The sequence below is a fragment of the Symphalangus syndactylus genome, chromosome 19, assembly GCF_028878055.3.
Source record: "Symphalangus syndactylus isolate Jambi chromosome 19, NHGRI_mSymSyn1-v2.1_pri, whole genome shotgun sequence".
NCBI classification, from domain to species: Eukaryota; Metazoa; Chordata; class Mammalia; order Primates; family Hylobatidae; genus Symphalangus; species Symphalangus syndactylus.
Genome location: NC_072434.2, coordinates 61,373,804 through 61,388,199, shown reverse-complemented (window position 1 = coordinate 61,388,199; position 14,396 = coordinate 61,373,804). Strand labels below are relative to the sequence as shown.

The following is a 14,396-nucleotide window of genomic DNA, read 5'->3' as shown; positions in this document are numbered from 1 at the left end:
AAATTCCTTTCACCCTGGTATTATCATAATCCAAAAAATACTAATTTGAGAATCAAAAAATAACAGCTATGCTTGTTTTCTTCAGGAAAACAGAACAGGTTATCCATATATCTGCAGGGTTTTTTTCTCCACAAAAGAAAGGCCAGCCATTTTCAATAACAAGTAGTTTGGCAGGACCAGAGCCATTCCATTGGGTCAGTGGTAAAATTTGTCTTTGGCTTTAAACATTAAGGCAGCCAGGATTGTGTCTTTGGAACATTGATACAGCACTTAGTCCAGTCTTATTTACTATTAGGCTTTTTGATAATGGCTTTGGGCTGACGTTAAGTATAAAATCTGAAATTAGATTTTTTTAAAGATTATAATCAAAAAGCAAAAATGTCTTCCTAGAAATAGCAAAGGAATGCTTTTGCTGGATTTGCTCCACTAACTCATGTAGGCAATATCCCAAACTCAAACAGCCAGCAGTTGCTTTGTAAAAGACAAACTGCATCTGAAATCAGTATGACAGGACCACAGTTTCCATCTCATCACTTCCACCAACTTATATTTAAGAAAGCACAACTTGAATAATAAAAACTACCATAGAGTAAACAAATTCTTCAATGAGAATGCTTTGAAGTCAAGAGAAAAATAGGCTCAGGGCATTGTGTTACAGCAAAATTTTGCCTTTGGCAAAAGTTTTACAATGGAATAGGGTTTTTAAAATATTGGGAATCAGGTTAATTGCATGGCTAATTGAACTGGGGAAGACAGCTTAATGAGCTCATTTCTCTCCCTCAAATCCAAGAAGTCAGAAGGCAAGTTTTCATCTATTCTTTCATTTATCCAATTAGAACACATCTTCCCCACACATAGGGCTACTAGAAGAAGTAATAGTTATGTCTGATGGCTCTTAGGAAGTATTGTCGATAGATAGGACCTCCTCTGTAGTTACAGCTACAGATGATCAAATTAACCAGAAATAAATTTTGGTCATAAATTTCTTCTTGCTCCACTCTGTAGGCTACCACCTCCAAAGCAGATCATAGACCAGCGCATTTATGAATCACAGAATCACGTTTTAATGGTTATAGACTATATATAGCATAGTGATAGTCATATACTGCTGGTGCTAGTCAAACTTGAGATCAACAATTCTGTTGGGTTTTTACCCCTCTCTTCCTTCTTTTTCCTCCTCTTCCATCTTCTGACTTTCAGGTTTGAGCACGTAATAACTTCCAGGCTTTGTTTTGGGCATTATTTATATATTACCACTTATCCTAAGATTATTTTGAGTCAGATAAAAGTAAGACATTCCATTAAGTTATCTTCATTTTGAAGATGAAGAAACTGAGATTCACAGAAGTAAAGAGGACTCTAGGACTAACTAACTGTCCATTGTCATTGTTCATGTTACTTAACCTCTTTAATCCTCTGTTGTGAATCCAATAACGATCAAAGTAGTAGGCAAGTTTGCTGAGGGCCAACTGTGTGACAAGCACTTTGATAACTGATTGGTCTTTACAGCAACCTTATGAGAGAAGTATTATTACTCTCATGTTACAAGTGAGAAAAATAAGGATTAAAGAGGTACAGGCAATTACTCAAGAACACAGGGCTAGCAAATCAAGAAACAGAAATTAGATGTGAGATATTGTATCACCCAGGCCTAAAAGATTCAATGAAACAACCCATTTTAAATGTTCAATATAGTAACCAGAGTATACTCTCATCAAATGAGAGTATACTCATCAAATGAGAGTATGCATTTGATGTTACTTTTCACAGTGGCCTTTTTGCGGTTAGTAAACAGCAGCACCAATAATAGAACTAAGCTGTCTGACTCCCAGCCTGTACCTAAATCTCTAACTTTTGATTTTATGAAATAAATTTGATTTGCATATGGGCATTGCTGGTGAGGGAAATGTAAAGAGGTCAATTTCCCCCCTTTAAATTTTTTTGGCTAAAGACCCATAGCTGAAAATATTTTAATGTTTGCTACATATTCTTCTTTTATGAAGTGAGTTTCATTTTATATTTGTAAGTGGTTTTTATTGCAAATCATCACATAACAGTCAATTCTGAAGACTCTCCATAAATGTCACTTTGTGAATTGTTCTCATTCTGTTTCCTCTCTAAATTCCCTCAAGAACAACTTTCTTTGGACATTAATATCATTATTAATTGTGAATTGTCAGTTAACAGCTTAGCAATTGTCTATCATGCTCCTAATGCATGGATGACACAGAGAATATAAAGTCAATAACTTGTATTTCCTGAAAGATACATATACATAAGCCAATCATTTCAGTAGAGTGACAGGAGCAAGATTGAGGTATTAATAGAGTACTCTGAGAGATGAGAAGAGGGACAACTACCTTAGCCTAAAGTTTTGCAAATGGCTGTGGGGAAAAATAGTCTTCATCACTCCAAAAAGAATATTACAGTGGTATTTTAATTGACCATAGAGTTTAACTTGACCATTGTAAAATGACCAAAAGGGTGAATTATTTTTTACCAATTATTAAAATGTAGCACTACCTGTTATAAACATTGTGACCTAATGTTTACATTCTTATTATTTTTTCTCCTTTTTGTCTTTTTCTCTCTCCCCAGCTAAGTAGAAAAAACTCACTTTGTTTTCATGCTAAAATTTTGGAAAACCATTAAACAGCAACACACTGGACAACTTAAATTCTTATATTTTGTCTTCTGCCTTTAAGATTGTTAAAGGAAGAAATTGAACTAGTGGGGAAAATTAAATACTGGCCAAAAAAAAATGCTTTTGACTAGTGTATGTTCCAATAATGATTATGAAATATGTCAAACTGTTCTAAAATACTAAATATTTGTTGCTATTTATTCTATATTAAAATAGAACAATAGAATAACCTTTGTTGTCCCAATGTGAAAATAGTTTTTAACAATGTTAATATAAAACAAACAGCAAAGGACCATTATCATGGATAAACAGAGAGACATTACTTTACATGGTTTGACTCTCCTGATTCATAATTTAACATGTAACTTTGGCATATGCTGGGCACTTAGGGAAGTCACATTAAGTATTTCACAGCAAATAGAGAGTGAGAAAAATGATTTCAGAAATCTTGGTATTTGCTTATTATAAATCTTATCTTGAATTTATTGTACTTTACATGAAATATAATTTGATGAAATGTAATTGGTTTTAGTGTGTGTGCAAAATGAGAATTTTCTGATCATTCAGATATTAAAATTAACTTTATAAATACAAGTACATTTATTACCTATTAAGATTCTAAGGTGTATTTATTTTAATAAAAGTCTTTATAAAACCTAGATAAATCTCATTTATGATTATAAATGTAAAACTCCTGAATTTTTTTTACTTGGCATTATTTACTATTAATGATGTTGGGTTTATTAAAAAATGCAAGCACAGACTCCAACTAGCCTACTAACCTATTGTATAATTTATCAGTTCAATAGGTCAAACAATTAAATCAGAACATTTAATAAAATTGACATTTTTTTTATTTTTTTTACATAAATCCATATTGGTTGTTTTGAAGTAACAATTTCTTCTTTAAAATGAAAAAAATTGTCTATGTAAAATCAATAGTCAATACTATAAAAGCTGTAACATTATAGACATTTTCATTAAAATGAGTAAAAAGATAATTATGCCTATCACACTACTATACCACATAAATTAACTATTATGCTGAAAATTCTGTCCAATAAAGTAGGGGAAGGAAATAAATATAAATGTGTATTTAAAATTATGAACTAAATCTTCACTGTTTTACAGGCAAAGAAAAATTCTAATATCTGATAAAATCTTTGAAGTCAGTTAAAAAAGAAAATACTAAAGAAAAATGAATAATTTTCTCAAAAAGGACTATATCTAACCAAGAACTAGGTGAAGATTGTTTGGCATTACTAGTATCCAAAGACATAAATACTAAAACAGTAATTGACATATTATCTAAAATCAAAATATTGAAGATGTAACAATTATGGGCAGAACACAAGAAAATGGACATTCTCAGATATTGCTGGTGTATGAGTTTAATTTTTCTAGAAGGAATTTGACCATATTTAACAAAATCTTTAAAATGTCTATACTCTTTGATAATGTAATTTCATCTCATAATTTTCTTAAGGTAATACTTAGATATATATCCACTCTCCATCCCCAAAATAAAATGGAAAAAAAATACTAAATGTGTAATGATTGCAGAAGGGTTGAATGTTATTTTATGAGAAATATAAGAAATGATGCAGCAAAATACATGATGTTTAATAATACAAAACTATGTAGTAATACAAAATACGTGATGTTAATAACACAATACCCACATATATTCATAATTTTGAAAAGAAAAAATATATGCATATAGAAATTTGAAAGAAATTGTCTCATGTTGACATTTTGACTTATCATTTGCTAGTCAAATTATCAGTGCTTTTAATTTTCTACCTCCTGCCTTTGTTTTATAAAGAATACTTTTATTATGTCTGTAGTTACACTAAACTCAGTTCAGCTGAATTGTTATTTAAATCTATGGAAAAAATTTTACTTTGTCCATAAATTGTATTTATATTAGAAAGTTAAAATAATTAATTATAAAACATATATCCAGGTTTTCTTATTTGTTCCAGTACATGACAGACCTATTATGTAATGTGAGTAAATTTTGTCTTACAGTTATACAGGCAGTTCTCTCCTTATACAATTCTGATATGCATGAATATCAGTTATCATAGTTTAGTTAAACTCTACCAGTCCTCCAACAATGTAGCTCAAGTATCGGGTAACATTGAATATTACTGTGAGTAATTACATAAACAAACATTGCTGCTGGCTCTGCAGTCCACAAATTACCGCATAAAATAACAGATGCACATTGTGGTCAGTGACCAATTACGTTTACTTTTTTCAGTATCTGTTGGTGATTGCGCACTGCACATTTATCATTCAGTTTATTCATAGACAGAGAAGCATGTGGTTGTGTTGCCTCCCTGTGAGTGATAAACCCGAGCACTTTACAAACGCAGATATTCAATAAAGAAGAGAAATCAGACAGCAAAGAGGAAAGCACCGCAAAGAAAGAAAATACTTGAAGTAAAATTCAGATTGAACCTAAGTGGAGTCATAGAAGAAATAGTTACTACTGAGGCTTGAGAGATTCTGAATATGTAGTCAGAGCTACTTAGTGAAGGTGAACTTAACATAAGTGAGGAAAGTGCTTGCCACGAATAGGGTGAAGATGTCCTGGAGGAAGTGACACCCAAACACTTCACATTAGAGGAATTCTCACAGGTACTTCACAACACTAAAAGCATAAAAGTTAAAATGTTGGAAGCTGATTCAAACTTAGAAAGGAGCGTGACAATTCACCAAGGCATAGAAAAGATGTGGCTGCGTGCGGTGGCTCACGCCTATAATCCCAGCACTTTGGGCTGCGGAGGCGGGTGGATCACGAGGTCAGGAGATCCAGACCATCCTGGCTAATACGGTGAAACCCCGTCTCTACTAAAAATACAAAAAATTAGCCAGGCGTGGTGGCGGGCGCCTGTAGTCCCAGCTACTCGGGAGGCTGAGGCAGGAGAATCGCTTGAATCCGCCAGGCGGAGCTTGCAGTGAGCGGAGATCATGCCACTGCACTCCAGCCTGGGGGACAGCGAGACTCTGTCTCAAAAAAAGAAAAAAAAGATGCTGGTGTTCAGTGTGGTAAGTTATAGGTGAGATGAAGGCAAGCACTGTTCAAAGTACTTTTAGTGAGTATTTTACAAAGGAGTAAAACAACTGCTCCAAGTTTTTAATGTTTTAAATTACAGAGTACTAAATAAATGGTCGATTTTACTGGTTTATTTCTTTACATTTATAACCGGCAGTGGGGAGTTGTTAACATGTTGAAGTTTTACAAAGTCTTAGAACTATCATAACCTTCCCTGTTGATTATTAAGATCACTTTGCATGTTTGTAACACAAAGGATAAACACTTGAGGGGATAGATGCCCCATTTTCCAAGATGTGATGATTACGCATTGTATGTCTTTTTCAAAACATCCCATGTAGCCTATAAATACATACACCTACTACGTACCCACAAAAAATAAAAATTAAGAAAAAAATATCATTTTGCATGGTTCAAGCTTGCATGGTCACTTTTACAATTCCACCCTACCATGCCCATAAATATGCTATTTCTGACTTATGAAATATTTTTCAAATAAAATCATTGCTGACTTTTAACTCATTGATATGTGCTTTACTTCTGGTGAAAGGCCTAACATATCAATAAAATGAAAGAAAATCACAGCTTTATTTTCTTTACTGTTCTGATATTTTTTGTTCTAGTGTGATCGCTGCTTGCCTCTTTATAATGACAAGCCTTTCCGCCAAGGTGATCAAGTTCACGCTTTCAATTGTAAACCTTGTCAATGCAACAGCCATTCCAAAAGCTGCCATTACAACATCTCTGTAGACCCATTTCCTTTTGAGCACTTCAGAGGGGGAGGAGGAGTTTGTGATGATTGTGAGCATAATACTACAGGTAAGTAGCAAATAAATTCCTGAGTTGGTTTGGAGGCCTGTGTGCTTCTATCTACAATGCATATTATTTTGAATTATGTTATTGCTATCTTATTTAAAGATGTACTTTCATACCTTTAAGTTTGAAAATCAAAGCTAGTTCACCAAATCTTCCTATTTCCAAATCACTAGGTACTTTTCAGAAATAGCACTCTAGTCTTAAACTATATCTTTTCAGGAAAAGGATTCTGTTGTTGTTGTTGCTGTTGTTTTGTTTTGTTCTTTAAAGAGTTCACACCATTTGACTAAACCACAACCATATTTAGAATAACTCAGGAATGCTTACTTTGAACACATATCCTTAAAATAAGTTTCCTTTTGTCCCCTTTGTTGTCCATTATGTCTGGATTCTCACGTGGAGATTGCATTCATTCAGATTTGGCATGGACACTGGTAATCTGAGAATACTCTTTTTGAAAACACTAATTAAATGGAGATGATGATAATCAAAGTCCTGTTCTAAAACTACAAAGCCTTTGACTAGTCATTGAAAAATACCATCCTTTTTTTGAAAGGCAAGCGATGGCCAACATCTGAATTTGTAAAATATAATAGCGTATGTCTGATGGGTTTCAAAGTGGTACTCTTAAGCATGAATCAATTTATCAGCTGATTATTGATAACTTAAATATCACAAGATCTTGGGTAGGTGCTGGGGAAATGAAGATGAATAAGACAATGAATTTTCTGTCTTTGGGTTATTGTACAGTGGGAAAGACAGACTATTGAAAGGAATGATTACAAAGTTGTCTGATGATTGCTAAGATAGGGCAAGGACAGTAGGAGTTAATCAGTTGAAGGATTAGGATGGTGAACTAAGGCTTACAGTTAGGGAAACATTTTGTGCAGTGGCCTAGAGGAGAGAGAAACATGACACCTTTGAAAAACCGAAAGATGGGCAAATGGCTGGTGGTAAGAGATATTAGGAAGGAAGGCAGGGCAAGATCATAGAGGACTCTGGAGCCATGATAAAGCATTTGGCTTTTATCTAAGGTCAAGGAGATGACACTTAAGGGTTTTATATGGGAAAGGAGCATAATCAGTTACTTGTTATTAAAAGATACACCTGGTTATAAAGTAAAAAATGGATTGGAGAAGGTTAGAGTGGTTGGGGAAAACCAGTTAGTGAGGTGCTGCAATTATCCAGGTGAGAAATAATGTCAGAATACATTTCAGATGGTATGGATAGAGAGAAATGGATCCAAGAGATATTTGGGATAAAAATGTGAGTGTTTTGTGAGCAGAGTGTAGGCAAGGGAAGGAAGGAGAGCCAAGACTGATACCTAACATTACATTCTAGCTTGAGCAGTAGGCTCAACGTTGGTGCCAGCCATTGAGATAGAAAATACAGGAGGATTGAGATAAGGGAGGAGATGGCAAGTTCTGTTGTGGATATGTTCACTCGGTTTCCAAGAGACATAGGAGAAACTCCTGGGGGCAGTTGGAAATACAGTTCTGAAGCTCTTTTCTTCAAGGAAATCCTCTCATGATGCTTTAGAGAAGATCAGAATCACTTATACATGTTAGTGACAACTATGCTTATCATGGTTTATAAATGTGTATTACTCCTGGTATAATTTAGTTAAGATTCCTCTAACCTCCTAGACTGTAAGAGAGCTTTGTGAAAGAGATGCAATGGGTATTTCATATTTAGTTCACTACTGTATTACACAGCACTTAGCACAGTATTTGGTACATAGTAATCACACAATAAATATTCACTAATTGATAAATAAAAGAGAGATTTCTAGATTGGAGATACAGATTTGGGAGTCAACAGCATATGTAAATGGAAATAGTCTAGAAATATTATAAATCAATTTAGTTTTTAACTAGCTCAATAGCCAATATCTATCAGAATATGAGTTTTCATATTATTGATTATTGATTATTTCTGTAGTCTTCTAATATTGGGGCAATTTCAATATTTTTTGAGCAAAGTACATCATGTTTAAAGGGGGAATTGATAGTCTTGAGTTTTATTTCAGCTTATTTCAATTATCTTATATATTAGTCACATTCACTTTAAAAACTCCTTGTAGTTTAGGTTTTTTTTATTGCATAATATAGCAAAGAAAATTTGTAATTATAAATTATAAACTATAGGAACTACCTGATATATCTAACATGTCAGGCTATTCTAGTATTTAATATGAAAAGTACTTGGTATCTCTAAATATAATGAATTTCTATTTCAATCTTTGAAATGAAAAATAATGGCCACTAACATAATCATTTGTTTTTAATTGTGTTAACTACAGAATAATAAATTATATTAAGAGAAGTCTCCCATTTTACGTGATTGAGTTCTAGAAAAATATTTCCAATACTACATAACTGCTTGCTTCTTACTATATAAGTATCATCTACCACATATGTAGAAATTTCTCCTACTGTATTGAATTTAGATAAAGTGCCTGGCCCCAGACATAAAGTTTTAAGTTTAGGAACAAACTCTTTCCAAATGTATGGGCCCCTATAAAGCACAGCTTTTTAGAAGTGTGGTATTATATAACAGATGGGAGTTTAATGAAGTAAAGCACAGTTTGTAACAGGTTCATTGTTTCATATGCTCTGGATCACTAAATTGGCAGGTAGAGATGAAAGGTGCATTAAAATGGACGTCCCGAAAATTATAGAATTCCCTCAAAGGAATACAGTCTTTAATTTTGAATTATGCAGCTGATTTTAATGAATTAGAAGTCATAATGCATAACCTTTCCCTGATGCAGGAAGGAACTGTGAGCTGTGCAAGGATTACTTTTTCCGACAAGTTGGTGCAGATCCTTTGGCCATAGATGTTTGCAAACCCTGTGACTGTGATAAAGTTGGCACTAGAAATGGTAGCATTCTTTGCGATCAGGTGAGTTTTTCTGAGTATTTAAGGTAAAGGATTACTCTGTCCGCCAGAAACTTATTTGGATGTTATTTCACTAGTAGAATTGAAGACTGCATTTACCAGGAAATCCTCTATGTGCATTTGCATTTCAAAGAGATGGTTGTTCCTGTGCAACTTTTAGTATGGACATGAAATATAGCACTAGTTCGGTGGTCCTTTGCATATAAAAAGGCTTATTTTAGTTTTAATTTTACAAATGTCAAAAAATCGAAGGGTAGAGGTTCCAAGTAAATTGGGGTATATGTCTTGGAATTATTGGTGAATTAATATTAATACATGATATAAATAAACAAGAATAGTTTCTCCAAAAATTCCATAGAAGATCGTATAGCAAAAGTCACTTACACTTAGGGCCAGATGGAAATTATGATAGCCTCGCTTCTAAATTTCTTAGTCTAACGTTCCCTCTTAAAAGTACAATGGAGTTTTTATAATTTTAAAACATTCTTTTTACTTACATCACAAATATCGATGTCTAGCCTACATGCACACAGGTTCTAACTAACCTCAGTTCATGTATCCTACCTCAAGCAGAAAAATGCGCTTCTTATTTAAGCTGGAGTTTTTACCTGTTCTGGTAATACTAATAAGTGAAAATTGTGAAAATCCGTAAAAGAGAAATTTACTTTGAAGAATCAATTCAATGATTGTATTAATTTTAAACAATTATATATTCTGTTATAAATACATAAGGCTAGGAGCATAAACCACAATCCAATTAGAGAACATTCGTTAAAAAGTTATATTGTGAACATAATACATACAAGACAAAATATCTTTCTCATATAATTTTGAGAATTCATTAAAAATTGCTTTCCCAAATAAAAGACAAATATAAACCAAGACAAAATATAGATTCAAAGACCTTCAGAGTAACCGTCATGTGTTAATAAGGGGGCATTACATGCTTCATTAGAAAGCTGAAGAGTAGAAAAATTATTAATAAAGACAATTTCTACTATTTTTATTTTATAACATTGAGAGACTATTTTCTCAGAAAGTCATACTACAGTTTTCCATATATTAATTAGTAAACTCTGACTGTATCTTTATATTATATTTCATTTTTACACATCCACCCTGAGTTTTCAGCATGGCTATCTTTTGCTTATCATTCAAATATCGATATATCATATTTTGAGATATCTTTGCTGACCACCCAATTACAAAACATTCTCAGGTTTTTCATATTATCCCATGTTACTCTAATTACAGGCTTTGTAAAATTAATTTATTTGTTTACTTTTCTTCTCTCTGTCCAACATAAACAGAACAGTTTCGGTCATATAAAAAGCCCCCAATAAGTATTTGTCACATAAATGTTGAATGAATAAAGAGAGATTATCTGAGCACTGATCTTATAGTTAGATTGTTATTTTAAACGGTCATTACAATTATCTGAGCATTATGTAAATTTTCACTTGCAGAACAGTTTTTCTCCCTGAAAATCTAAGGTCAAGAGCTTTGTTGTATAGTATAGGAAGACTGTAAACTATAGTTTTACCTCCCAGAATCTCAGTTACGTGTCTAACCTACACGAGTTACAGTGCATCAGATTTGTCTCTCCATTTCACCATTCAGATCTACAAGAAATTGAAACCTGATTTTTCTGACCTCAAAATTCTATTTCAGGTCCATTTTATACTGGCTCTAGATTTCTTTCTTAACATCTTATAAAGTGGAGCTAATTATTGGATGGAATTATGAAAGATTGTACCATTTATAAGCAGGATATTAGCTGTAGATAGTGTTATTTTTTAAGTTGGAGAAATTTTTCTCTATTCCTAGTTTTTCTGAGAGTAGTTTTTATGAATGGCGTTGAATTTTGTCAGCTGCTATTTCTGCATCAATTATTATGATCACATGATCTTTTTTCTTTAGTTTGTTAGTAACGTAGAATACATTGGTTGCTTTTCAAATCTTGAACCAGCGTTGCGTCCCTGGACTAAAACCACCTTTGTGTGTGTCTTTGTGTGTAATTCTTTTCATATATTGTTAAATTTTATTTGCTAAAATTTTGCAGAACTGGTGTTAATTACTCTTTAAAGTTTACCCCATTCTAATACATAGTATTCTAATACATAGAATACCCCATGTATTAGTCCATTTTTATACTGCTGTGAAGAAATACCTAAGATAGAGTAAGTTGTAAAGAAAAATAGGTTTTTATTTATTTATTTATTTAGAGACAGTCTCACTCTGTCACCCAGGCTGGAATGCAGTGGGATGATCTCGGCTCACTGCCACCTCCACCTCTGGGGATCAAGCTATTCTCCTGCCTCAGCCTCCTGAACAGCTGGGATTGCAGATGCTCACCACCATGCCTGGCTAATTTTTTTTTTTTTTTGTATTTTTTAGTAGAGACAGAGTTTCACCATGTTGGCCAGACTGGTGTCAAATCTCACCCACCTCAGCCTCCCAAAGTGCTAGGATTACAGGCATGAGCCACCACGCCTGGCCAGAAGAATAGATTTAATGGAATTACAATTCTACATGGCTGGGAAGGCCTCACAATCATGGCTGAAAGCAAAGGAGAAGCAAAGGCATGTCTTACATGGCAGCAGGCAAGAGAGAAGTGCCAAGTGAGGAACAGGGAAAGCCCCTTTTGAAACCATCAGATTTCATGAGAACTAACTCACTATCATTAGAACAGAATGGGAGAAACTGCCCCCATGATTCAATTATCTCCACCTGGTCTCTCCCACAACACTGGGGATTATGGGAACTACAATTCAAGATGAGATTTGGGTTCAGACACAGCCAAACTCACACTTGGCCCCTCCCAAATCTCATGTTCTCACCATTCAAAACAAAATCATGCCCTTCCAACAGTCCCTCAAAGTGTTAACTCATTCCAGCATTAACTCGAAAGTTCAAGTCCAAAGTCTCATCTGAGACAAGGCATGTCCCTTCTGCCTACAAGCCTGTAAAAGCAAAAGCAAGTTAGTTACTTCCTAGATACAATAGGGGTACAGGCATTGGGTAAATACATGCATTCCAAATAGGAGAAATTGGCCAAAACAAAGGGCCTACAGTCCCCATTCAAGTCTGAAACTCAATGGGGCAGTCATTAAACCTCAAAGTTACCAAATGATCTCCTTTGACTCCATATCTGACATCCAGGGCATGCTGATGCAAGAGGTGGCTCCCACAGCCTTGGGCAGCTTGGCCCCTGTGGCTTTGCTGGGTACAGCCCTCCTCCTGGCTGCTTTCACAGGCTGGCATTGAGTGTCTATGGCTTTTCCAGGCGCACAATGCAAGGTGTTGGTGGATCTACCATTCTGAGGTCTGGAGGATGGTGGCCCCCTTCTCACAGATTCACTAGGCAGTACCCCAGTGGAGACTCTGTGTGGGGGGATCTGACCCCACATTTCCCTTCCACACTACCTTAGCAGAGGTACTTCATTCATTAGGGCTTTGTCCCTGCAGCACATCCTCTGTCTGGACATCCAGGCATTTCCATACATCCTCTGAAAGCTAGGCGGAGGTTCCCAAACCTCAATTCTTGTCTTTTGCACACCTGCAGGCCCAGCACCATGTGGAAACTGCCAAGGCTTGGAGCTGCCATTCTCTGAAGCAATGGCCTGAGCTGTATGTTGGCCCCTTTTAGCCAGAGCTGGAGCAGTCAGGACACGGCACCAAGTCCCTAGACTGCACACAGCGGGGTGGGCCCTGGGCCCATGAGACCATGTTTTCCTCCTAGGCCTCCAGGCCTGTGATGGGAGGGGTGATAAACATGCCCTGGAGACACTTTCCCCCATTGTCTTGGTGATTAACATTTGACTTCTTGTTACTTATGCGAATTTCTGCAGCCAACTTGAATTTCTCTCCAGAAAATGTGTTTTTCTTTTCTACTGCATTGACAGCCTGCAAATTTTTCAAACTTTTATGCTCTGCTTCCTCTTTAACACTTACTACTTAGACATTTCTTCCACTAGATACCCTAAATCATCTCTTTCAAGTTCAAAGCTCTGCAGATCTCCAGGGGAGGGGCAAAATGCCACCAGCCTCTTTGCATAGCAAGAGTGACCTTTACTCCAGTTCCCCACAAGTTACTTATCTCCAGCTGAGACCACCTCAGCCTGGCCTTTATTGTCCATATCACTATCAGCATTTTGGTTAAAGCCATTCAACAAGTCTCTAGGAAGTTCCAAACTTTCCCACATCTTTCTGTCTTCTGAGCCCTCCAATCTCTTTCAAACTTTCCCACATTTTCTTACCTTCTTCTGAGCCCTCCCAACTGTTCCAGCCTCTGCCTGTTACCCAGTCCCAAACTTGCTTCCACTTTTTGGGTGTCTTTACAGCAGCACCCCACTACCCAGTACTGATTTACTGTATTAGTCCATTCTCACTCAACTATAAGAACAAACCTGAGACTGGGTAATTTATAAAGGAAGAAGGTTTAATTGACTTACAGTTTCTCAGGGCAGGGGAGGCCTCAGTAAACTTACAATCATGGCAGAAGGGGGAACAAACTTCTTCACATGGTGGCAGCAAGGAGAAGTGCCAAGTGAGGGTGGGGGAAAGTTCCTTATAAAACCATCAGATCATGTGAGAACTCACTATCAGGAGAATAGGATGGGAGAAACTGTCCCTCATGATTCAATTAACTCCACCTGGTCCCTCCCACGACATAGGGGATTATGGGAACTACAATTCAAGATGAGATTTGGGTGGGGACCCAGCAAACACATATTGCTCCAGTAAAACTATCTCAGATTTCTTTCGAAACAGAAATAATTTATTATTAATTCAAAATAAAATACTACATATATATGTACATATATATGTGTGTATATATGTATATATATATAGAGAGAGAAAGACAGAGAGAGAGATACAAGGAAATGAGAGTCATATTAACATCATTAGGAATTTAATATTACTAGAAGACAGTTGAGAATTACCTTAAAATCCCAAAAGAAGACATTT

General features: G+C 35.3%; 1 protein-coding gene across 1 annotated transcript in view; it reads left to right on the top strand.

Annotated features, from left to right (window-relative positions):
• USH2A (usherin) overlaps positions 1–14,396 on the top strand; it is an 801,829-nt gene that overhangs the window by 125,463 nt on the left and 661,970 nt on the right. Inside the window, exons 10-11 of the mRNA XM_055233796.2 lie at positions 6,332–6,527; positions 9,298–9,428. Of these exons, the coding sequence (XP_055089771.1) occupies positions 6,332–6,527; positions 9,298–9,428 (327 nt within the window). The remainder of the gene's footprint in view (positions 1–6,331; positions 6,528–9,297; positions 9,429–14,396) is intronic.